The sequence below is a fragment of the Xiphophorus maculatus genome, chromosome 20 (genome assembly GCF_002775205.1).
Source record: "Xiphophorus maculatus strain JP 163 A chromosome 20, X_maculatus-5.0-male, whole genome shotgun sequence".
Lineage (NCBI taxonomy): Eukaryota > Metazoa > Chordata > Actinopteri > Cyprinodontiformes > Poeciliidae > Xiphophorus > Xiphophorus maculatus.
This window is the reverse complement of record NC_036462.1, coordinates 20,220,886-20,243,923: the sequence shown is the minus strand read 5'-3', so window position 1 is coordinate 20,243,923 and position 23,038 is coordinate 20,220,886. Positions and strand designations below refer to the sequence as shown.

The following is a 23,038-nucleotide window of genomic DNA, read 5'->3' as shown; positions in this document are numbered from 1 at the left end:
ACAGTTATACCACCACACATGTATTAAATAGTTAGGATATCATTGAGGAATTCATTTATGACAGGAAATCAAGTCCAAAAGTGAAACTCAGGCGTTATTGGCCTTCAGTATGCAGATAGTTTTATATTTTAAACACTTATTTCTGTTCATCTTGATGCCTGCCAAAAGATTGTGGCCAGCTGAATAAACTGGATTACCAGGTCATTAGATCAGTGGATGTTTTCTTCCTTGATGGCACAGGCATATTCCAACAATGTCAAGATTCATCAGGATAAAACTGCCAAAGAGTTGTTCTTTCACAACAACGCTGGACGGAAATGAATCTTGAGACGTTGCAGAAGCGAATGTGTGCCAGTCTATCAAAAATATTAGCGTGTGTGACCTTTTTTGTTTGGTGGTGGCTTTTATCCTGACCAGGCAGTGTAAGAACAAAGCAGATCCAGGCTGTGATGTACACTAAGCAAGACAGCAAGTGTGGAGAACAGCTGTGGCAGCCATGAACACTGCGCTCATTAATCATGGATGTCAGCTGGGCATGTTACGGCACATGGGCTGCTCCTTGTAAGCATGACATGTTTGCACGCTTAAGTGATGCTTGTTCTTATTAGGCTTCATTACTATCAATTACAATGTGCCTGCAGCAAAGAGGATCACAGCAGGACATCGTCTGATTCTGTGGAAGGTGCTACTGACTGACAACCAAAACCTCCTAAAGGTTAAACAGGGAAACTTCACACTACTGAGCTAGTTTTGGACATACAGACTTCACAGTGCTGCTTTGTGCTGCCAAAGTTTGATGAAAGACATTACTCCAAAAACCCCCCCCCCAAAAAAAACAGCTCACTGAATCCACAGCACAGCGACTTTGAGGAATGTTCATCCCTCTTGATCTTTTCAATATTTGTCACTTCACAGCGACAAATATCACCTTCGTTTTGGGATGTTTAGAAGGGATCCATTCTTTTGTTTTCATCATTTTTCACTCAGATACATCCAGTGCCACTGACTGCCTCCAGAGGCCACCTAATTTGTAAATCTAATGTGTCATATGCAATCTAATCTCACATTATGAATACTGAAAAACACTGTAGAGAGGTCAGGAGAAAGTTCTGGAAAAGTGTATAGGAGGGATGGCTTATAAATCAACATTCCAAGTGTCAGACATCTCAGAAAACTGTAGAGTCTCTCATTTGAAAATGGTTAGAGCACGGACAATAGCAATACACAGCCGCCCACTTACACTGGCTGGATAATGAGATCACAAATCAGAGAAGCAGCAGAAGAAGACGAAGTGGAAAATAAAAAGCCTGGAGGACCTCCAGAGATCACAGCTCAGGTGGAAAGTATGTCGGTAGGATAACTCTTTGTTATGAAACAAAAACGAAACCTGAGTTAGAGCTGTAAGACGGCCAGTTCCAATTTAGACAATGCAGCAGACAAAGAAGGTGTTCCGGTCAAATGAAACCAAAAGTAAACTTTTCAGCTGTTTGCAGAAGAAAACAGCATCAGGCTGTGGGGAGCCTGATGCTGCCTCTTCCTCCTCCCTTTAGAGGAGGAAGGGAATCTGGTCTAAGCTTATAGGAAGACGAATAGATCAAAATACAAGGAAATTTGGAAGAAAACCAGTCAGAGGCTCCAAAAAACTTGGGGCTAGGCCAGAGGTTCATCTTCCATCGTGGGTTAAAATAGCCTAGTCAAAGTCCAGACATGAATCCAATTGAGAATATGTTGCAAGATCAACTGTGGTTGAGCTGACTGGGCAAAAAGTTTAACGTCAAAAGCTGGTAGAGACATACTCTAAACAACTTGCAGCTGTAACTGCAGCGAAACTGACTCAGGGGAGGGATCAAAACAAATGCACACCACACTATTCAGATTTTTATTTGGTAAATATTTTTATGAATCCTGAATCAGTTTGCTTACACTATAATTATGCACAGCCTTAAGTTAGTCTAGCAGCACATAAAATAATAAGAAGAATGTGCAAAGGGTGTAATATTTGGAAAAAAATAATTCATGTTTATTTACATTTGAACACATACATCGCATATTAAATGATTTACAGCACTCTCTTCAGAGTCAGTGGAAAAGCCTCTACTGGCTTTGCAGCAACAAGAAGCTTCTTTCAATTACTGACCAGCTTTTTGCATGTTTCCGCTGGTATTTTGACCACTCATATTTGTAATGAGCTCCAAGTCTTTGCAGCTTACGGGACTCCTGGAAGAGCTGCAAAATGCATCAAATCGCAGATTTAATGGTAATTTCTACATGTGCAAAATTGCAAAAGATTGCTTGGACGAAGCATTCAGCATTTCAGGTGGCAGAACCTGTTTGATGATACTATTTGTGAATAGTTGGATGGACTTTCACTCTATTTTATTCCTCTACACCTGATATATACCTAAGAGTACAAGATGGTTCAGCAAGATTAGAGAAAGGTGAGGGAACTGTTATTATTTCAATTTTCATAAATAATGGCACTCTAATCATCTCCCATCTCCACAGACTCAAGTCAGAACTCCAAATATTAATATTCCTCCTTCCAGTCAGAAGAAACATGTCTGTAAATTACAGGACGACATTAAATCTGAATCTACCAGCAGTATGAATAATTCTGGACAAACAAGAGCAAGTGACATATTCAAACAGCAACTGTGTAAACACATTTTGGTTTCACTTTATTTTTGGTCACTTCAGCCTGCTGAAATATTCTTTCCTGTTTGGGTCAACAAAGAAACATATCTGAACAGGTTTCCCCAGGCACTCATTGTTTTTTCTTCACAGTTTGTTTGCTGTTTAGTGCGTGTAGCAGCGTGATTGACACTGTTTGGCATAAAAACTGACATAAAGTCTATAAATATGAGCTTACATGACATATATGCACCATGTTTGGGTTTCTCTTCCAACAGTTTATCATTTTGTGAGCCTTTAAGTCCAGACTGGTCCCATCACCTATGACGGCATAATAGGCCCATTGTAGATAGAAAAAATTTAAGCTCAGAAATTTAGAGATTAATCTCAGCAAATTGCTAGAAGGAAACCTGGAAATCTCTTGAGTATGAAAAGTTGAATATTTGCTAGAAATTTTTAGATTACTATTACAAATTTTATAGAAAAAAAAATGTAATTCTTCGATTTTTCAAACAATTCCGTCTTCCCCCCCCCCCCCAAAAAAAGATTTCTGAGTTCAGTCTCAAAATTTTTGTTTCTTTGCGGAAAGTTACTTACTTTTTCTACAATGGCCCTAACACGCCGTCATACATCATCCGCTGCAATAACCAGCTGATAATTGTTTTATTTAGCAAATATTGCCTGATAAAGCCTACAAAAATGGCTGCTACGCTTCTTCACTTGAGCTGGAAGCGTCCAGACTCTCCTTCTTGATGCTCTTATCAGAGTCTGTTATTTCTGCTCCTGAATCCTTAGCAGAGAGCTCCTTCTCCAGGCTGTCACCGTCTTCTTTGTGGTCCTCCTCCTCCTCATCCTCCTCCTCATCCTCTCTGCCATCACTCAGGCAGGTTTTGCTTCTGTCTCCTCGCCTCCTGCTCAGGCCACTCCTGGCCAGGCTCCTCCTGACGGTGGACGGGTCCACCAGGGTCCCGCTCGTCAACGCCAGCTCGGAGGTGATGTCGCTGCTGGACATCTTCTTGTTCTGCAGGCAGATGAGCTTTATGTGCCGCTCGTCGGCTCCGCTCAGCTTGCGCGGTCGGCCGCTGCGCTTCTGGTCCTCCACGGTGCCCGTCTTCCGGTGCTTCTGCAGCAGAGCCTGGATGGCGCTCTTGGAGACCCCCGTCTGCCGGGCGATCTTAGCCTGAGAAAGTCCCTGCTGGCTGAGGCTCACCACCTGCAGCCGGGTCTCTATGCTCACTTTACCCATAGAGCTAAAAGTCTCACCTCTTCTAACAGGAACAGGCCCGGTTCATGGTCCAAACAGTCCGCGGTTTCTGCCCATTCAAGAGGCTCTAAAACACCAAAAAGGAAAGTGCAAACAACAAGCAGATATAGCAGACAACCAGGGCGCTTTCATGGAGGAACTAGTGTGTGAAGAGGGAGCTGTAAAGGACACATGGGCAGTTGTTGTTTTAGAAACCAGGAAAAAACGAAACAAAAACATGTCGAATTCCTGTTGGAAATTACTTCATCGCTTATTCTCTAAAAGATCAGATGCAGCGCTTTGTCGCCAACCAGCGGTCAGGAGTAGGAACGTCCAAACGACAACATGAAAGCGTTATTGAGAAGTAGAAAAAATATATGATTTACGTTGTTTTTTTTTTTAACAAAGGAAAATCTGCTAAATGTTGCGTGCTTTTCTATTCAACCCTCTTGAGTCAATACTTAGAACAGCCTTTCTCTGCAATTATAGCTCTTTGCTAATTACCTGCTGGTCAGTCAGTCTGGATGGAGAGCGTCTGTGAAGAGGTATTTTCACTTTTTGTCTCAGATTCTCTGCTGGATTTAAGTCTGAACTTTTACTGGACCATTATAAGACACATTCTGGACATGAACTGTTTAAACTTTTGTCTGCAATTTGGTATATGCACTATTTGGAAAAGCCATTCGCCACAGGGAATCTCTTCCCCCAGGTTGTCTCCCTGATGAGGAAAGTCCTCAACTATGAAACAAAACAAGAATTTTTGCAGTGTCATATCAAATATTTTTTTCTTTCTTCATGAAAATTACTTGAAACACATGTACATTTTGCACTTTGGTTTTTATTTGGTCTCCTCTCTAGTTAATATATCTGTACTAATGTCTATATGCTGATAGTACTTGAAAACCGAAGTCAGATTCCTCATTTGCATTTGTGCACACTATCTTGGCCAACAAACGTATTCTGATTCTAACACGTGTTCTGTTATTGATCCAAGCTTCTTGTCTTTGACTGTGCAACTCGTTAATAGTCTCTAATAGTTGTTGTTGGTCTTTTTTTTTTTTTCTTTTACATCATGCCTTTTTATTTAGATTGCCTATCTGGCTTGTGCTTTCAAAGTTGCTGGGTATCTCTTGAACATCCAAACCAGTTTGCCTTCTCCTGGAGGTGACAGTTTGGGTCATCTGTAAGACCTTGGCAAAGTGCAAAGCATTTGAAACAAGTAATTCTAGTAATGGTTGAACCTATAATTACAGAATCTAAAACTGTTTAGACATTGCTAAAAAAAACAAAACTCTCCATATATGTATATATCTGCAACTCTCCCCTGATCTTCACTCAGTTCATTGGACCCAGCCGGTGTTCAGAGTACCGGCCAATCCTACGAGTGCTGTCAAACAAACCCTTTTCATGTTGTTAAAGAAAAAGCACCAGATGCAGTCAGCCATAACCACTTACCAAACATTAGCAGGCATCGGTCCTGTCCAGTTAAAAAACATCCTAACACATTCAGCACCACTTGTTCAGAGATTTAGATGGATATGTGATCTTGTACGTATAAGTTTAATCTTGTGTAAATTGCAGATAATCTACAAATGTATATAAATCAAACATGTGCACCTAACTCATGTTCTTAAAAGTAGTTGAACTTGTAATTGCACACTGAAAAAAACCCCCAGTGTCATTAATGTTTTATTAACCCAAAATGACATGATGTTCATGTCATTCTTCTGGAAAGTCTGGTGTAGCTCTCTCAAAAGGTAAATAAATAAGTGAGTGAGTAAGGACACACGACTGTAGAGTCTCTTTTCCTTAAGTAAACAGACAGGGCTTCTCATCCTCCTCTTCTAAAATGGGAAATGTTTGAATTATTCCTCCTATTAATAGTAACACTTTAATTGTGTTTCTCACACTCAGGGTTTTGAGAAAATAAAATATCTCCAAGTGAATACTAGCTGCTAATACTGACACTATTATTTCTTAAAATGCCTTACATGAATAAGCAGCTTGGTCAGGAAGCAGGATAAACTTTCTGTGTCCTTACTTTAAAATTAACCTTGAAAACATTACATTCAGATTCCTTTGTTATCACATGAAGAGAAAGAGACACGACAGCATTGAAACATAACTTGTTTTCAGCTGGTGCAGTGAAAATAAATCCAACATGTTCTTTGCATGTATACAAGGTGAAAGTCAAACATTTGTCATCTTGCTGCTGGCAAGCTGCGCTACTCGTGTTAAAATTCCTCATCAGTCTGCAGACCTGTAGATAATACGCTAATTCCAGATGTTTAACAAGGACAGCTACAAAGTCCAACTATGGCTAGTAGGATCCTTTAAACATTTAATTTAAACAGAATATTCAAATCTGGCTGGCTTCCCGATTCCCGCTGAAGAAAAGCATCCCACGCCACGATGCTGCCACCTCAGTTTTCATTCAGTTTATTCAATAAAGCATTTTGAAAACAATTTATTCAAATCTATTTCACAATTATATAATAATTTATTATGGTCTGTCACATATCCCAGCAAAATACATTGAAGTTCATGGTTGTAACATAACAAGTTGGGATTGTTCGTGGGGCAGGAATACTTTAGCAAGACAATGTAACACACGATTCATTTCAAGTTTATGCCTGTAATATTATCATTTCATATGACCTTAGAAAGAAAGTAACAGAAATAGTGCCTCTATAGATTTATTATTCACTTGTCAGAAAATTTGTCTTCATCACAACAAACATGAACACTTTTTTTCAGAACAAAAACATCAAACCTTTTTGTACATTTATACAAAGACTTTTGTTCTTTAGCTTTTCCAGCAGCTTATTATTGAACAATGAAACCCAGATCCAACAAATGACTGTCAATCTGTGGTACAATTTGTTGTGTCTGTAATATTTCTTTCCACAAACCTTTGTATATAAAAAAAATAAAACATTGCACAACTGAAAATAAAAATAAGAGCCCACAAAAGTCCAATCTCTTCCAGGCTTTAGAAATATCCTGTTACATGAAAAAAAAAAAAAAAAAGTCTTTATCCAGTTGAAAATGCTCCATTTAAGTAAAATCACCTTTCAGACCAACATCTGAAGGAGACTCTGTCCACATCTCATTTACGGCCATCCATCCCTGATTTGCTCTCCTGATAATTGCTTCAGAGACAAGCAATAACGTTAGAAACATCAACAGATAAATCATATTTTATGTGCAAACGAGAAGAGCCAGATGCAGTCTAGATGTGTTTCAGTTATTGGTGTGAAACTGTGGAATGAACTGAACGATGATTTTAAGTTATGTCCTTTCTTGGCGAACTTTAAAAGAGCTTTAAAATGTAAAATGATAAAATCTTACGCTGTTATGTAGATTTATATATGTATTGTGAAGATATCCTGGTAGGTTGTAAGGTATAAAAACAGGGTAGGCAAGAATCAGCTTTGCTTCGGCCTATTCCTTTTTTGGTAAACTGTGGGTTTGTTTATTGTTGTTTTTTTTCTTTTGTTGTTTCCTGTGTTTAATGTGGACAATTTACCAAAATAAAGTGATTGATTGATTGATATTTTGTCTTCATCTCTCTGTCAAACACAAAGAGAGCTCAGAGTAAGCTCTTCTCAGGACGCAGGTCTCCATGTTACCCCCTCCCACCCCTTTTTATGACATGGCCTTACAATCCCTTTGACTCTGAGGCATTTTTAAAGCTCATATACAAAGTGCTGACAAGCGTCACTTCCTCACGCATCGGATTCTTACCGGCAGAGAGCGCCGGTGGACGCAGGAGTTTCACCAGCCTCTTGGGGAACTCCCCGCAGAACAGGAGGTAGATGCAGGGATTGGCACAGCTGTTCAGGCTGGCCAGCAGCATCAGGATGGTGAAAATCGCAGCTGGAGGAACAGAACTAAAAACATGTAATGTGTCTGCACTGAAATCTTATGAATATGTTGTAGCTTCCTGTATTAATTTACTCAAAAAAACAAACTAAACTGTGACTCAAAGCTCGCAGGCCAGCCGGGTCCCAGAGGACGCATGACCTCTAACACAGAGAGTAGGTGCCAAAACTTTACATTCATAATTACATTTAAGGAAAAACTTTAAAAATTTATAATGATTCAAAATTTGCAATGGTATTTCATATTCAATTTAAAAAATTTAAAAAAACTAATGATTGCACAGGTAACATTATTAATCTTTCCATTTTATCAAAGAAAAGCAATTGGGTAAATTAAGTACAAAAGCAGAATATATTACATTTACAGCTGAGCAACATTTCTTAAAATATACAAGTGAAATTTGATCGGTTCCAGCTGATAAAATTGTTCTTTCTATATCCATGCAAGAGTAATGACTGATGTCTGCATGTAAAAAGGTTACAGGGTCACAGAACCTTTACTGGAAAATGTGAACTATCTTGTCCAGTTAATATTGTTGCATAAATATGTTCCTCAGATCTGTTTAAGCTTTTTATTTGTTTTCTGGATGGATTATTAATAATGTAGCTGCAAACTAAGCAATATATAAACTTCCCTGCTCTATAGGTTTGCATTGAAATACAGGACTCTGGACCTTATTCTCTTAGAAATAATGAGAATGTAAGTTTTATGACCAGATAAAAGTGTTACAATTCAATGTGCAATAAGTTAAACACACACACGTAACAGAATAATTTAATGTAAAAATGAAAGTATAAATTGTTGTTCGTTATATGTTAAAAGCATATGTTTACTTAAGAATCTAATTTATTGCTCTATAGTTCTTTGTTGCAACAAGAGATGAAGTCATTTTATTTGTTAAGCTTTCTCAGTCAGTCTGTCAGTTTAAGCTCAGACTGAAAATGTTTCTCCCTGACATTTAACACCAATTAAAGAGAAAAGCTAAAGGGGGGAAGAAAATCACTGCAGCTGAAAATAAGTACGGTTTTGGTTTCTATTCATATTATTAATTTTAGGTATTTTCTGCCAATTTTATAATTGTCTTTTTTTTTATTTATTTTTTTTTACCAAACTTATTTTTATTTTCTGTTTTTTATCATTCATGTTTTTGATGTTGTGTTTGTCATGAAGCACTTTGATCAGCTGAGGTTGTTGTAAATGTGCTAAATAAATAAACTTGGTCAGTTTTGCTATGTTAACAATGTAGAAGTCAAGCAGATCGGTCTTCAGTTAAGCAGCTTAACCATTTAGATGTCAGGGTTAATGTATGTCATTGTTGCATGTTGCATAAGAAAGAAGCATTAATTAACAATATAACAAAGTCATATTTTAATTGAAGATTTTGTTGTGCTTGTGTTTTAATGAATTATTAACACTTTAAAAATTCATTTAACACATTTATTATACTGTTAAAGTGAGCCCATCTATAAATATTAATTTATAGGATTAATTGGGGGTCCAAACTGAATTCAGCTCAAGGCCACATAACCTCAGGTTAGCTATTTCAGTAAATATAAAATAATGAAATAATCATTATTTTAACACACAATGACATAAAATAATTGTCCGATATCATTGTTTATGTTTTTGAAAAAGAAGTACACTTTATTTTCTTGCATTTTTGTTTTGATATAGCCTAATGCATTATATGCATATAAACTTTAGATTTTTTTTTCATTACATTTAATCATTACATTAAATTAAAGTTATTTTAATTATTAAATCTACATGTGTTCTTCACTATTTCATAAAATAAGGATAAAAATAAATAAACATATATATTTTTTTATTAGATTACGGGGAAAATTGGTGGCCCAAATCAAATTTCGCTTGGGCCCCATTCAATTTCGGACCGCGTTTGTTGTTTATAAGGAAAAACGTGGTGGTATTTTTGCAGCAACTTACTCTCTTTAGGCGCATTTGCGTCCCAGGCGGACCACAGCTGGACGGTGAAGAAGGGAGCCCAGCACATGACATACACCAACACAATGACCACGGTCATCTTCAGCGTCTTCACCCTGGCTTTGGACATCCCAGCCGCTCCGCTGGCTCTTGCTGGCAGCGGCGCCCCGACGCTCACTCCCTGCCTGTGAGTCTTTCTGGACAGGTTGGTCTGGATGGCTCTGCAGATGCGCACCTGGCAAACTACCACCGTGGAAACCGGCAGGATGAAAATGACCAGAGTGGTCCAGGTGATGTAGGTCTGCAGCCCCCAGGGCTGGATGAAGTCCGCCCAGCAGTCAAACACACCGGGTGCGACCTCCACTTGGGAGAAGATAAAAACCTGCGGCAAGCTCCCCACGAGAGAGACCCCCCACGCCACGCACACGGGAACGTTCAGTCTCGAGCGCGCCCGCTGAAACTTCACCATCGGGTTGCAGATGGCTTGGTATCTGTCCACCGTCATCACCACGATCATATAGGTGGAGGAAAACATGCCCAGGACCTGCAGGTACTTCACCAGGCGGCACACCAGGTCGGGTCCCACGAACCGGTCCGTGATGTCCCACATGAGCTGCGGGCACACCTGGAAAAAGGCGACCACCAGGTCCGCCAGGCACAGGTGGAAGACGAAGACGCGCATCCTGGACATCTGCTTGCGCTGCCGCCAGAGGAGCAGCAGCAGGGCGGTGTTGAGGATGGTGGCGGTCACGAAGATCGCACCGAGCAGCGCGATCTCCACCCGGGCCAGACTCTCGTCCCGCGGGACGTCGTACGCATCCACAAAGTCGCTCTCATTTAGCGGACGCATTTTAACTTTAAACTCGGACACAAAGCGTCTGGAATAGAAATAGTATATATACATTAAAAAAAATCTATTTAATTAAAAGACAAATCCTGCATATAAAGTTTGCAATCTTCTCCCCGAGAATCCTTGATCAGACTTCAGCTTCTCCAGCTATAAAGATGTCATTTTTTTCCCACCAGTATTTTGCCGGAGGTAAAACGCTGCAGAAGTTGAACTCTTGGTTTGGTTTCTCCTGTGCTGCGCCCCCTGTTTTTATACTGGAGATCAAACTGGGTGGAGCTCACAACCATTGCTGAAGGTTTGGCTATTAGGTCAGCAGATGATAGAGAATAGACAGAATACAGACTGAAACATATGAAACTGTTTCCATGAAAACAAACTCAACATGTAGATTTGCTAAATGCCACAATGACGGCGAATACGTCTGCTAAATATATCAGTTCCAGTGCTTGTTTTGGATTTTTGATCAAATGGTTCAACTGTTTCTCAGTTTCTCTCTTTCTCACTGTTCAACCTAATACTTCTTAAAGTTTTAAGTTCTTATACACAGTCAGTAAGTCAAAAATCAAATATTGATGGGTAAAATGTTCAAACTAATCTGAGAGATAGCAAATCTATAGATAAAGCATATAATTAATAAACTGATGTGATAACAATAGCATTTGTAAAGGATTATTAGACTTTGTCAGTACAATATTGGAATAAGGGGGAACAAATCTGAAAACTTAATACAATTCCTTAATAAAGAATTACCGTACTTTTCCAAATGTGGAAAATGAGAGAAGCCAATTTAATGCTTCTCCAGAATTTTTGAGACCGAGTAGAAATCCTGTAAAACAGGAATTCTGAGTAAAATAACAGGAAATAAATTATGTTATTTTGCTAATCTCCAAAATAAACATATCCTATTAATCTTGGAGGTTAGCATGAGGTTAGCATGAGGTTAGGTTAAATGTTTCAGAAAAATAAAATCAGGGAGAAATCTATGTCTCTGTTTCACATTGATGACTGCTGCTCAACAAAAATACACAAACACATTTTAGAAAACAATCATTTCTAAAGTTCAGCTGCATTGTAATTTATTTTTTTCCCAAATGCTTCTTACAAGTATCACATACATTTTTGTCATTGGGAAACTCTTTAGCCATGAAACCGTCTTCACTTTGGACAGCTACTGTCCAGAGTCTGTTTTCAGCTCAACAAAAGCTGTCCCCACCGGCTGCCTCTTTCTGAATTTATGAACAAGGTTTGGTCCCAGCCTGCTTCCACCTCTAAAATTACCTTTATCGCCTCAAAATGTATCGCCTCCTACACTTCTTTGAGCTTATCTTTTCCCATTGAGCTGATTTGAAAGAATGTGACTGGCTTTTGTGCAAAGCCCCCCAGATCAGATGCATCAAGAAAATTCCTCACCACTAAAACTAACGAAAGGACAAAGCTAAGTGTACATCTCAGATTTAAACTTCTATCAGGCAACCATATTAATAAGGCCACCTTTCCTTCAGTACCTCATTCTTTCATGAGAGATCTTGTGTCAGCAGCGATCCTACCACCAGTAAGTGCTTCAGGCAAATACGCCACTTCCAAATGCATTGTGGAACGCCTGGTAGTTTCATCCACATAACGACAGGAAACATATAGATGGTGGTCCATATATCAGCAGTCAAGGTCAGAGTCTCCATCTTCTATGTGAGCTTTGATCTTGGACATCTGGCCCTTGTATCTCTGTATCACCATGTCCTTTAGAGTCTGTTTGGATGGAAGAGTATATGTGGGATCAAGCAACGCCACAAACTCCTTGAAGCCACAGTCATCAACAATGGAAAAAGGCTGCGAATCCTTCACTAGCATGTTCACAAGAGCCTCATCTAGCTCTCGCTTCCGGTCCCCTAAGACACAAAAAAGAAGACAAGCAGACAAAAAAGAAAAGAGATAAAAATGTGAAGCAGAAGCATATTGTGTTTCTGTTTTTATTGTCAATGATGACAAAATTATGAGAGATTTATGCTACCTTTATTTGCCTTCCCCTGGTTAACCACAGCTCCATGCTTCGCAGTATAATGCCTAATCATGGAGGAAGTACTTCCATGGTATTTCAACTCAGCTGAACACACCAAACACTGGACCTGTATGTAAAAAGGCACTTTAAATCTCAAGAGTTATAATCTGATGGGTTCTTACACTAAACCTGGGTATCAATGCACGACACAATGACTCCACAAGACAAAAGTAGCAATAGAAAAGTATGCAGTTCAAATTTCTCATGATTTCTTGTTGATTTGTGTCACAGCGTAAACAGTTAGCAAGTGCTACACACGTGACTCGAATACGTGGGTGGCTTCTGCAGCTCTTGATGGCATGCAGAGGAGGTCATGCAATCATTTGGACTAGGTGGTCTGGAACAGAAACGCATTTAAAATATGCATGGCAGTGGTCCAGAGGACCGGAATTGACAAACACTGACCTAAGGACAACTCAAGCACATTTGTGGCTAGTTTCCCCAACTACAACATTACGGCCGTTCCTTAACGGCCGTAATGTTGGGCCAGATAGTGCATCACCAGTAACAGTGTTTTTGGAGCTCCTCAGAGCTCACACGTTATTTGCATTGGTGATTTTTATTGCAAAACATCAAAGTTGATCCTTTTTCTGCTTACTCAATAACTAACGACATATCTATTTGTCATGTTCCAGCTAAAAGCTATTTATAAGCACAAATGGTTAGGACAAATCATATTTTATTTATGGTACTCCCTTTACGTATGTATTAAAAGTTATTTGTCAAAAATGATTTGAAATAACTTCATCCCAAACCATTTGAAAGACTGGTTATGATTTATATTTTGCAGTATTTTATGGGTTTTATGTCTCTAAATATAATGATATATCCCCTTCACATAGACCTAATAAAGACCAAAGATATTGTACTACACTGATAGTTACCACTGTGTGTGTATTTTCCTATGTTCAGAGGTGGGTAGAGTACCCAGAAATTGTACTCAAGTAAGAATAACACTACTTTAACATATCTTCACTCAAGTAAAAATAAAAAGTAGCCGTTCAAGAAATTAATAAAGCAAGAGTAAAAAAGTATTTGGTAATGAGGCTACTCAAGTACTGAGTAACTGATCAGTAATAAAAGGTTACTGATTTAATATTTAAAAATTACATCATCAGACAGACCAAAATATAAAGTTATGTTATTTCTTTGTATTTCATAGACCAAAATGGAAATAATTCATATAAATTACCTTATTACAAAATAAGAAAATCAGAAGAAACATTTTTCCAAATCAATTTCTTCAAACCTATAAGACTTTAACAAAATCTGCAGATGTGTCTATATCTGGTAATCTTTTGGTTAAAACAAACTTGTTTTTCGTTCAATGAAGTTACTCACAGTTAGTAGAGAATCCAGACATTTTACTCAAGTAAAACTAGTGACACTTCATAATAAAATTACTCTAGTAAAAGTAAAAACTACAGCATATTAAAAATACTCCTAAACATATTTTTCCCCCCCAAAAAGTTACTCAAGTAAATGTAACTGAGTAAATGTAATTAGTTACTTCCCAACTCTGCCTATGTTAACTATCAAAGAGCCAGCACACCTACCTTATCAGGCTTGACCAGTTTAAAGTATTCCCACATATCAGAGCGACCTTTCTTCCTGGGTTGACCCCCACTGTCATGCAAAGGCAATGAGTCCACGATGGAAGAAGGTTGCGAGTCTTTCACCAGCATCTTCACAAGAGCCTTGTCTACATCTGGCTTCTGATCTACTGAGATAAATAAAGACATACACAAATAAAAAGATAATGAATAAAAGGAAGATGTAAAATGGGTCTGTGGTTTAGTAACAATTGTTGGAGCTATTTATTCTTTATTTCTTTATTCATTTGAATTTTGTTAGTTTATTCTTGCATTTCTAGTTTTTGTATTATTTGCAGGTTAATAATTGGTGATTCTATTTATCTTTTGTTTTATTATTTGTTCTTATTTATTCGTTTTCTAAAGACAGGAAGTGAGGTGGATCAATCCACTTTCTATAAGTGTAGGGGCCTGGTAAAGACCAGCAGGCATTTGGGTTTGGGGCCTATGGTTTTTACCAGAGCAAGAGAGGTAGCATGAAAACAAGAAAAGGTTTGAACTCTGTAATTGTTTTGCTGAAACAAAATAAGTCATCCAGAACAACAAAACAAGTTTGGACAGTGAAACTTCTTTTGCCTGCGTAAAGAATCTTGACCCCAGTGCCTCATAGTGGCTGATGGAACTTTTATTGGATGTTTGGTTTGACAAACAATCGCCACTACAACAATAATTAAAACATTCACCCTACCTTGGTTTGTGTTCCCATGGTTAACCGTGGCTCCATGCAGGGTAGAGAAGTGCCTAATCATGGATGAAGTATTCCCATGATACTTCAACTCACCTAAACACAACGAGCACTGCACCTGTAGAGACACAATTTGTAGATCAAATTGTCGTTTGAGTCTAAAAGGTTGTACCGTAATGGTTATACTAGTCTAATACATCAATGATATGCTTGTAGCTCACAATACTTAACTTAATTTCTGCTAACCACAATCAACACAGATTTAAATTAGAAGAGAGCATGACTCAAAAATAAGGTAAACAAGACGCAGATGCACTTCGAATGCGTTACCTGGGCGCCAGTGCATAATACAGCGGCTAAATGGACAAAGTCATGATTTATGCTGTGATTTATTCAGTGAGGAGGCAGAAATCTGAGAACAGTAGCTTTGAGACCTATCAAACCAGCACCCTATGGAGGGATTTAAATGTGCTGAGCCCAGCCACTCTAGAAGTCACCACAGTGACCAATAAAAAAGGCTCTGATTTTAATTTGCTAGCAATCAGATAGGCATGGTAACTGCTGCACCCGTTTTGACCACTACAGTTACTGTGATGCGCAAAGGCATGCATCACCTCCAAACAACTATGTCACTAGAGTATGTCTCACTTTTCTGCACATAATCAGTAGAATACAGTATAAATACCTTTTATTGTCCCACAGTGGGGAAATTCAATTGCAACAGCAGAATCAAGATATGTAGATTTACGCAAAACATCCAAAAGTGTTGAGCGTATATATACATATATATGAAAGATATGAGATTAACAACAATATCAATACATGTAACTGTTCAACATAACAACAAAAATATACTGTTTGGTTATCAGAAATAGAAATATTGTACTCACAATCCAAGAAGTGTGCAAATGAGTAAGATGACTATTTTTTAAACATATGTTGTTTATTTTGCATTAAAAAGAGACTCTTTAAAATACAGGATATCAGTGCAAAAAAGCAGATGTGTGTTAACACACATCTGTCACTGATGGAGCTCTCCATTTCAGCAACAGCTGTTCTAGTGTGGTCCGGACGCAAAAAATAATGATGATAATACAAGAAGAAGAGTTATATGGCTCTTCATTGAAGTTTCATAAATAAAGATTTCAAAAATCACATGTTCGGTTTTACTTATTCTGCTTTTAGTTCAGAATATTCCAGTTGAAGTTTGAGGGGTCTAGTGCAGGGGTGGGCAACTCCAGGCCTCGAGGGCCGGTCTCCTACAACTTTTAGATGGGTCTCTACTTCAACACACCTGAGTCAAATAATGAGGTCATTAGCAGGACTCCGGAGAACTTGACTGCACTTAGGAGGTGATTCAGCTGTTGGATTCAAGCGTGTTGGACCAGGGAGACATCTAAGAGTTGCAGGACACCGGCCCTCGAGGACCAGGTTTGCCCACCCCTGGTCTAGTGGTAGTTATGGAGCAGGAGCAGTTCCACTGTGGTCCAGATGCCTAAAAAGTGCTGAAATCACCCTTTACTGAAGTTTCACAACTCACATATGTAGTTTTAGATATTCTGTAATCAGTGCAGAATGATTTAAACCAGATTTAAAATGTTTTAGTTACTAACTAAAGCAGTTCAAAGATGCTCACGGTCGTGAAAAATTAGGTGAAATCACCCTTTAATGGTTTCCTCAATGGGAAGCTATTCCTATTGCTATATCACTAATAAAAGAGCTAGGACAGCACACCTACCTTATCAGGAGCGATCAGTTTAAAGTGTGCCCACATGTCAGAACGACCTCTCTTCCTGGATGACTCCATGTTCTCACTCAACAGCAAAAGTGCACTAGAAATGCTTACAAAATATTCATCGCTTCCAGCTGAGATAAGGTGTCAGGGCCGCTGGTTGGTGTTTGAAACACTGTATCGAAGCTTCAGAAGCGGACAGCCATAGCATTGTTGTGGTTCTTTCTCTGCACCACGCACCGCACGCACGAGAGGCACGTTGTGATGGCCGTGATGTCGTACGTGGCTTTCTAACCAATCAGAACACCGTGTAGTACTGCGTCTCTTCCGGAAAAGAAAACAAATAAACAGGATAGTGGAGCTAAAGGAGCTAAGTGCGGGTTTTCTTTGCGATCTCGCTGAACTTAGTTGCGTTTTAAGTTTTACTAACAAGCTAAACTGCAAAAAGAGCAGTCGTCGTTTAATTGTTGGTTTTACTTCGAAAGAAAGGGGCCTGTTTGAGTTAGCTCCTCCCTTGTTAGCCACTCAGCTAATCTTGCTGCACTTTGCAGTCGGTGTTCAGGTCTAATGCCTCAGGAGGGAGAGGAACCTCTTCCCCCGGTTCGCTCTCTGAACAGCGGGATTCCCGTTAATGTCATCTTCTGTAATCGCACCAGCCGTGTTGTCCGGCCGCTGTGGATAAATTATGAAGGCAAGCCAACGAGTTACGCCGACATGCAGCCATTCTCGGGCCGAAGAATGACGACCTATGTCGGTGAGTGAATGAGCGAAATCTATCACTTAATCGATTAATCAGTAAGAGAAGATGTCCTGAGATGGTGCATATTTCTTTTAGCGAAGTGTGATTAGAAAGCTGTGTTTTTTTTTTATCTCAATGTGTTGTTTCTCGATTTTAAGTGAAACACATTGTCTAAGTCCACTTATTTACAGTGCAGAAATATCATACAGCTGGACCAACAATGAATCTCATTTCACTTCATGTCTGGTATTGACTTAAATTTCTGTATAACCGCATCTTATCCTTGCATATTACTTCATTTGTTGCGCTCAAATAGCTCAGATTATCTTAAATCTGGGCAAATATAAACAGAGTAAAACACAAAAGTAATTTTCAAATTGCTTTCTTTAAGGCAAAGAGTGATTCAGCTTAAACCGGCGTTGTGTGGTAAAAATAAGTGCCCCACCATGGAGATTTAAGAAGTCACACCAGTGTGTGTATGACAATATGAAGTTGACAAACTGATGCAACATATCAAACAACATTGCTGTGATTTTTTTTTTAAAAAGAAAAGGATACAAGACATTTAAAACCCAGAGAAAAAGTATGTGAAGTCATCAAAAATAACAGGTAAACATGGAAATATTCATCAATGACTCTTAAATAAATGTTGCTTTTATTTATAGTTGTCCTTTTATATATCTTTAAAAATCAAGTTTGTTACAATAGAATACATTTTCAGTTTAAAAGCAGTGACAGGAAATATTGTCCTTTGAAACAGACATTTAGTTTACTCTCTTTTGCAAGGGGAAGTTAAAAGTTAATTAAATTATTAATTTAAGTTACATCTAGTTTGTGATGGATTATTGACCTTGTGTGAGCTACCTAAGCATGTGGCGATGTGTCAAATGAGTCAAAGAATTCAGACAGTTTTCATTAAAAAAAAAAAATCTCTTTGAGTGTGTCTTTACAGGAAACCTTAATCATTCCTACACAAGAACGTGGCTGAGATGGCCCAATTTAGCCTTAGCATTAATTTGCTGAACATGAGTTCCTGCTGGTCTTTGAGAAGCTGGCCTAGATGTTATCATCTGTGCCAGGAAATCTGGAGGCTGTGATCATGTGAGCAGATCTGTAAACATGATGCACACGAGTCAGTAGAAAGGTTTCAGCGCCCAGATCTCTGTTGTTGCAGAGGGAGGAAGCTACTGCTGTAGCCAGCTACACAGATGTTTCAGACCTAAACAGATTAATAAAATTCAGATAACTGGCAGAGAGGAAAAAAATCTTGTAGTGATGCTCCAGGTGGATGGTCAGATTTTTTTTGTCATAAATATTATTGTAAAATAATGTGTTATTATTCTGTATTTGGTTTTTTTAAGGGCACCCTTGGATCTTCAGAGATGCAGCCTCGGATGAACCTTTAAAAGTCAACTGCAAAGAGCTGTTTGTTCCCAAACCGTCCGGGGATGAGGCTGTTCATGTTAACATCACTTTACCAGGTTAGACTCTTAAAGATATTTAAGATATCTATATACTGTAACATTTATTGTCGAATTTATAGAGGAATAAGTTTAGTTATATTTCTCCTGGGGCTCTAATGATGCTTTTTATTAAATTAGTTGTGCATAAAAAGTTAAATTAGATTTCTTTTTTAACATCAACACTGTGGCCAGCCCAGTTTGTTTAAAACTTCATGGAAATTCTCCTTCAAGTTCCTAAAAGAAATGGTTGGTGTTTTAAGCCTAAGAACATTTGCAAAAAAACAAAAACATAAATAAATGGATAAAGTCCTAACATATTAGCTCAATAAAGGAGTAGAAACTATATGACATACAGAAATCATACACCAAATGAGCCAATGACTGATTATACAGATTTTATTTAGTTATTTAAACCTTTTATATATTCTTTGACTTTCTAAAAGCTTCTCAATTGTTTAATTATCAGTATTTCATCATTCTAATAATTAATATGCACCAATCAGGCTTTCCTGGTCAATGGCAATTTTCCTTTCTATTATGTGTGATATTCTAATTTTGACTAGCTCATTTTTATTCCTAAGATCTCTAAAACATTACAAAGGAATAGGTGCTGTAGGTTATTTGATAAAGGTTTTGGTAACAACTTTATTTAACGGGGTGTGCAGAAGATTGACATGACACTGCCATAAAAGTACCGTAACACCTGTAATGACGAGGAAGGAGTCTTTATGAATGTTTACGACTGTTGTCATAAAGTGTCATTCAGTAAATAATGACACTTATAATGCAAAGTTGACCATTTTAATGGACTTTTAATACAAGTTGTAATGCAACTTTTATTAAGTGTATTTATTTATCGAATAATGCAAAATTTACAGTTTTAATGGACTTTTAATACAAGTTTTAATGTAAATTTGCATTAAAAGTGTCATTATTTACCGAATGACACTTCATGACAACAGTTGTAAACATTCATAACGACTACTTCATGTTCATAATAGATGTTATCTCATGTTTATGACAGCATTGTGCCAGTCTTATGCACACCCTGTCAAATAAAGTGTTACCAAGGTTTCTAATCAAACAAAAAAATAATTACTAGGTTAGTATGTATGCACTAAAGTGTATATCCCTAATACTTCTATGATTTGTAAGATGCTTAAAAGTACAACAAAGTGCATATTTTTAATTCATGCATCTATAGACTGCATATGGTGTTCATTCTTGACTGATTCTGTCTTATTGATCTATGCACCTGATAATACTGTATAAATAAATCTGGAGTAAAAGGCATTAATGTAATAAAAGCAACACTTTTCTTATTGTCTGTTTCTCACCAGTTGACAGCCTGAAGGATCGAGCTCTTTATGCTGTGCGACGTCTTGTGCGACCAGAGGACTACAGGAAGCTGGAAATTGCACGATGCCTTCATGAGGATCTGGAAAATCCACCCAACCATCGGAAAGATCTCCAGCGCATTAATCGGCGGGTAGAGCAGCATCTACTGGGGGCAGGAAGCCCCCAGTAGATGCTGGGGCCTCAGTAGAGCAGCGCTCTCTCAAAGACACTAAAGACTGCCAGATGAGTCATCGCTGTTGATTTGCTGTAAAGGAGACTCACTTTGACTTCCTGTCTCATTTGTGATATTTACCCAGCAGATTTAGCAAAAATGTCTCCTTCAGGAGGTAAAAATCAATTTAGCCTTCAATTAGAGGGTTTTGTTATGAATGTGAAACGCTGTATTAGGACCATAGATGGGGGGTAATTTCAAAAATTTATTTTTTTGGTATTGACAGCAAAGTATGAGCTTGGATAGAGTATAAATGAATTTTAAAAAGCTATATGCAACTTTTGGGAATTCTTATCTTTCCTCTCAGATTAACAACAAAATTTGAGGATTTTTGTTCGACCTTTTCTCGCTGCTAACTTAACGTCAGAGAAAGCAGAGCTGAATTCATCAAGTCTTTAATTAAACGCTGTAACATGAGCTTTTCTTTGCCTTCCCACCCAGCAATCTGTTGCCTTGTTCTGAATTGACTTATAGCCACTTTACCTGAACTACTTTCACCGTTTATTTTTTGAGAATTAATAAATATAATATATATTTGTTCCTGCTTGAAATTATTTTTGAAATGCAGTGCAACTGAACCAATTTTGCTCAGCCTTTAAATAACTAAATTAGACAGTTCTGGTCAGAAGTAAAACTTCTCATTTCCATGACTGTGATTAATTTCGGACCATTGATGCATGTATTCTTTTAAGCAACACAACTTTTTGATTGTGGAGTTTCTCAAGCTAAAATCTAACCATACACCCTAACTATTAAAACACATCTTAAAGTTGCAGTGAAATGACATGCTTCTGGTTGCCACTTTCGAGTTTTTGGTGTAGTTGTTAGGAAATGTCTAACTTTTTTTTTTTACCCCTCCAGGGGGTCTTTTTGTGGGCTCTAGTGTCCCTTATATGACAGTAGGTTGACAGGAAACAGGAAAGGAGAGAGGGGAAGACATGCGGCAAATGTCGTCGGGTCCGGGAGTCGAACCTGCGACGGCCGCGTCGAGGACTCAAGGCCTCCAAATACGGGTCGCGCTAACCCCTATGCCACCACGGCACGCCCCGGAAATGTCTAACTTTGAGCAGAAACAGACTCACTAACGGGTTATTTTTGCAATTTCTTACATCTCGGTGATAGTTTGTCACAGATTGCTAAAACCTTAGGATGGTTCGGTCAAATTTAGGGAAACTGCTTTTATAGTGGAGAAATCAGGCTAATGGTGAATCCTATTTAAAAAAACCATGTACTGTGTTAAAACCAGCTTTCTATTTTAAATGAGATGTTAGCATTTATGGTAAAAGTGTTCAAAAATCCCACCGTAATTATGCAAGAAGCTTGTTGGTTTCAGGAAATATAAGAACTTTTCTCAACTCCCAATCATTAGTATGTACTGTATATGTTCCCAGTGAGAAAATCTATAATCAATTCAAACTTGTTTCTTGTATTTAAAAATCCTTGAAGTTATAAGAACTGTTCAAATGAATCCTTAAAGCTCAAAACTAATATAAAATTCAGAGCCAAAATGACTATAAGTAAACCTCTGACCAGAGTTGCAAAAAGACCTGCATGATCACAACACGTATTATATTAAGTTAGATTTTTTGTGACTGTTTTAAAAGTAAAAACCAAGTTGATTTATGTAAGAGGATGTTCTGAATCATACTCCTCGTTTTTACCGCAAACTAATTTTTATAAATGATTATTTGAAACTGGAGTTAAAACATTGTCCTCCAGTTTTACTTAATGAGATCAGGGAAACATTTTATTTTTTCAAAGAAGTGCTTTTCCAAATTATACAATTGTGTGTAAAATTTTTTTTTAAAAAGCCACACAGGTTATGCGATCCATCAGAATAACCTTCTAATTAATTTTACAAGATCTTGGTTAGACTAGCCAACAATGTCCCAGTTGGTGAGGCTTGTCACTTCCTGAGAGTATACCTGGCTCCAGTTTTCTCAGCAGAGGCACAACATCCAGGCTTGTTGCTAAGCAGTTCGATAACACAACACAGGCTTGAGTGTGCAAGCCAAGTGCGAGGAATTGTGGGAATCATGCATCCAGAAGGAGGAGCAAAGAAAAAACCATGGGACTTGGTTCTTTTCTGTAACAGTAGACTCACAGTTCTAGCCTAAAACCAGAGTGCGTCTCACACAGACGTACGGTATTTTTGTTAGAAGGCGTCCACCATTCCTAAATTTTTCTGTTTTCATCATCAGCAAGACTTTTAGGGCCCAGGAGTCACCCGGTCATGTTCCCACATGGCCAGACGGATCACTGGACCAAATGAAAAGAATGGTAAGAGTCCACATGGCTGCACAATGGTGCAGTTGGTAGCACTGTTGCCTTGCAGCAAGAAGGTCCTGGGTTTGAATCCCGGCCCGGTGTCTTTCATGCAGTTTGCATGTTCTCCCTGTGCATGCGTGGGTTCTCTCTGGGTACTCCGGGCCTGAATTTGGGGAGTTATTTTATTTTTATTTTGTTCTAGAAAAAATATTCTCAGCAATAAGAATGACATATGAGTCAGCTCTTCAAAACCTTTTTTTGTATTTGGGAAATTTAACAAACACAAATCAGTGAAAGTCGCTAGATGTTTGCAGTCCTACCTGTTATGGTAAAACGGTCGAGGACCTGCACTTGTACAGCACTTCATCAAGTCTGAGGATTCC

The 23,038-nt window shown here is 38.3% G+C and overlaps 3 protein-coding genes across 5 annotated transcripts; 1 reads left to right on the top strand and 2 right to left on the bottom strand.

The window, feature by feature from the left end:
- Positions 1-4,943: 4,943 nt before the first annotated feature.
- LOC102229923 (vasopressin V1b receptor-like) lies at positions 4,944-10,825 on the bottom strand. 2 transcript variants are annotated; one of them, XM_005799904.3, is made up of 3 exons: positions 9,704-10,825; positions 7,622-7,753; positions 4,944-7,026 (listed from the first exon to the last, which is right to left on the bottom strand). In XM_005799904.3, the coding sequence occupies exons 1-3, from the start codon at positions 10,602-10,604 to the stop codon at positions 6,932-6,934; spliced, it is 1,128 nt and encodes a 375-aa protein (XP_005799961.3). In that variant the 5' UTR covers positions 10,605-10,825; the 3' UTR covers positions 4,944-6,931. The 2 variants fall into 2 exon arrangements, with proteins under 2 accessions (XP_005799961.3, XP_023209266.1); XM_023353498.1 differs by lacking the exon at positions 4,944-7,026 and having other exon boundaries at positions 7,649-7,767.
- Positions 10,826-11,619: 794 nt separating this feature from the next.
- Positions 11,620-16,864, bottom strand: LOC111612342. Of its 2 annotated transcripts, none has more exons than XM_023353413.1 (5): positions 16,622-16,864; positions 14,887-15,001; positions 14,163-14,329; positions 12,559-12,673; positions 11,620-12,436 (listed from the first exon to the last, which is right to left on the bottom strand). In XM_023353413.1, the coding sequence occupies exons 1-5, from the start codon at positions 16,688-16,690 to the stop codon at positions 12,204-12,206; spliced, it is 699 nt and encodes a 232-aa protein (XP_023209181.1). In that variant the 5' UTR covers positions 16,691-16,864; the 3' UTR covers positions 11,620-12,203. The 2 variants fall into 2 exon arrangements, with proteins under 2 accessions (XP_023209181.1, XP_023209182.1); XM_023353414.1 differs by having other exon boundaries at positions 14,163-14,326.
- A 75-nt stretch (positions 16,865-16,939) lies between these two features.
- vhl (von Hippel-Lindau tumor suppressor) lies at positions 16,940-20,925 on the top strand. The gene is made up of 3 exons (XM_005799832.3): positions 16,940-17,369; positions 18,716-18,835; positions 20,158-20,925. Exons 1-3 carry the CDS (start codon positions 17,183-17,185, stop codon positions 20,343-20,345), a joined length of 495 nt encoding a protein of 164 aa, XP_005799889.1. The 5' UTR covers positions 16,940-17,182; the 3' UTR covers positions 20,346-20,925.
- Positions 20,926-23,038: the final 2,113 nt, after the last annotated feature.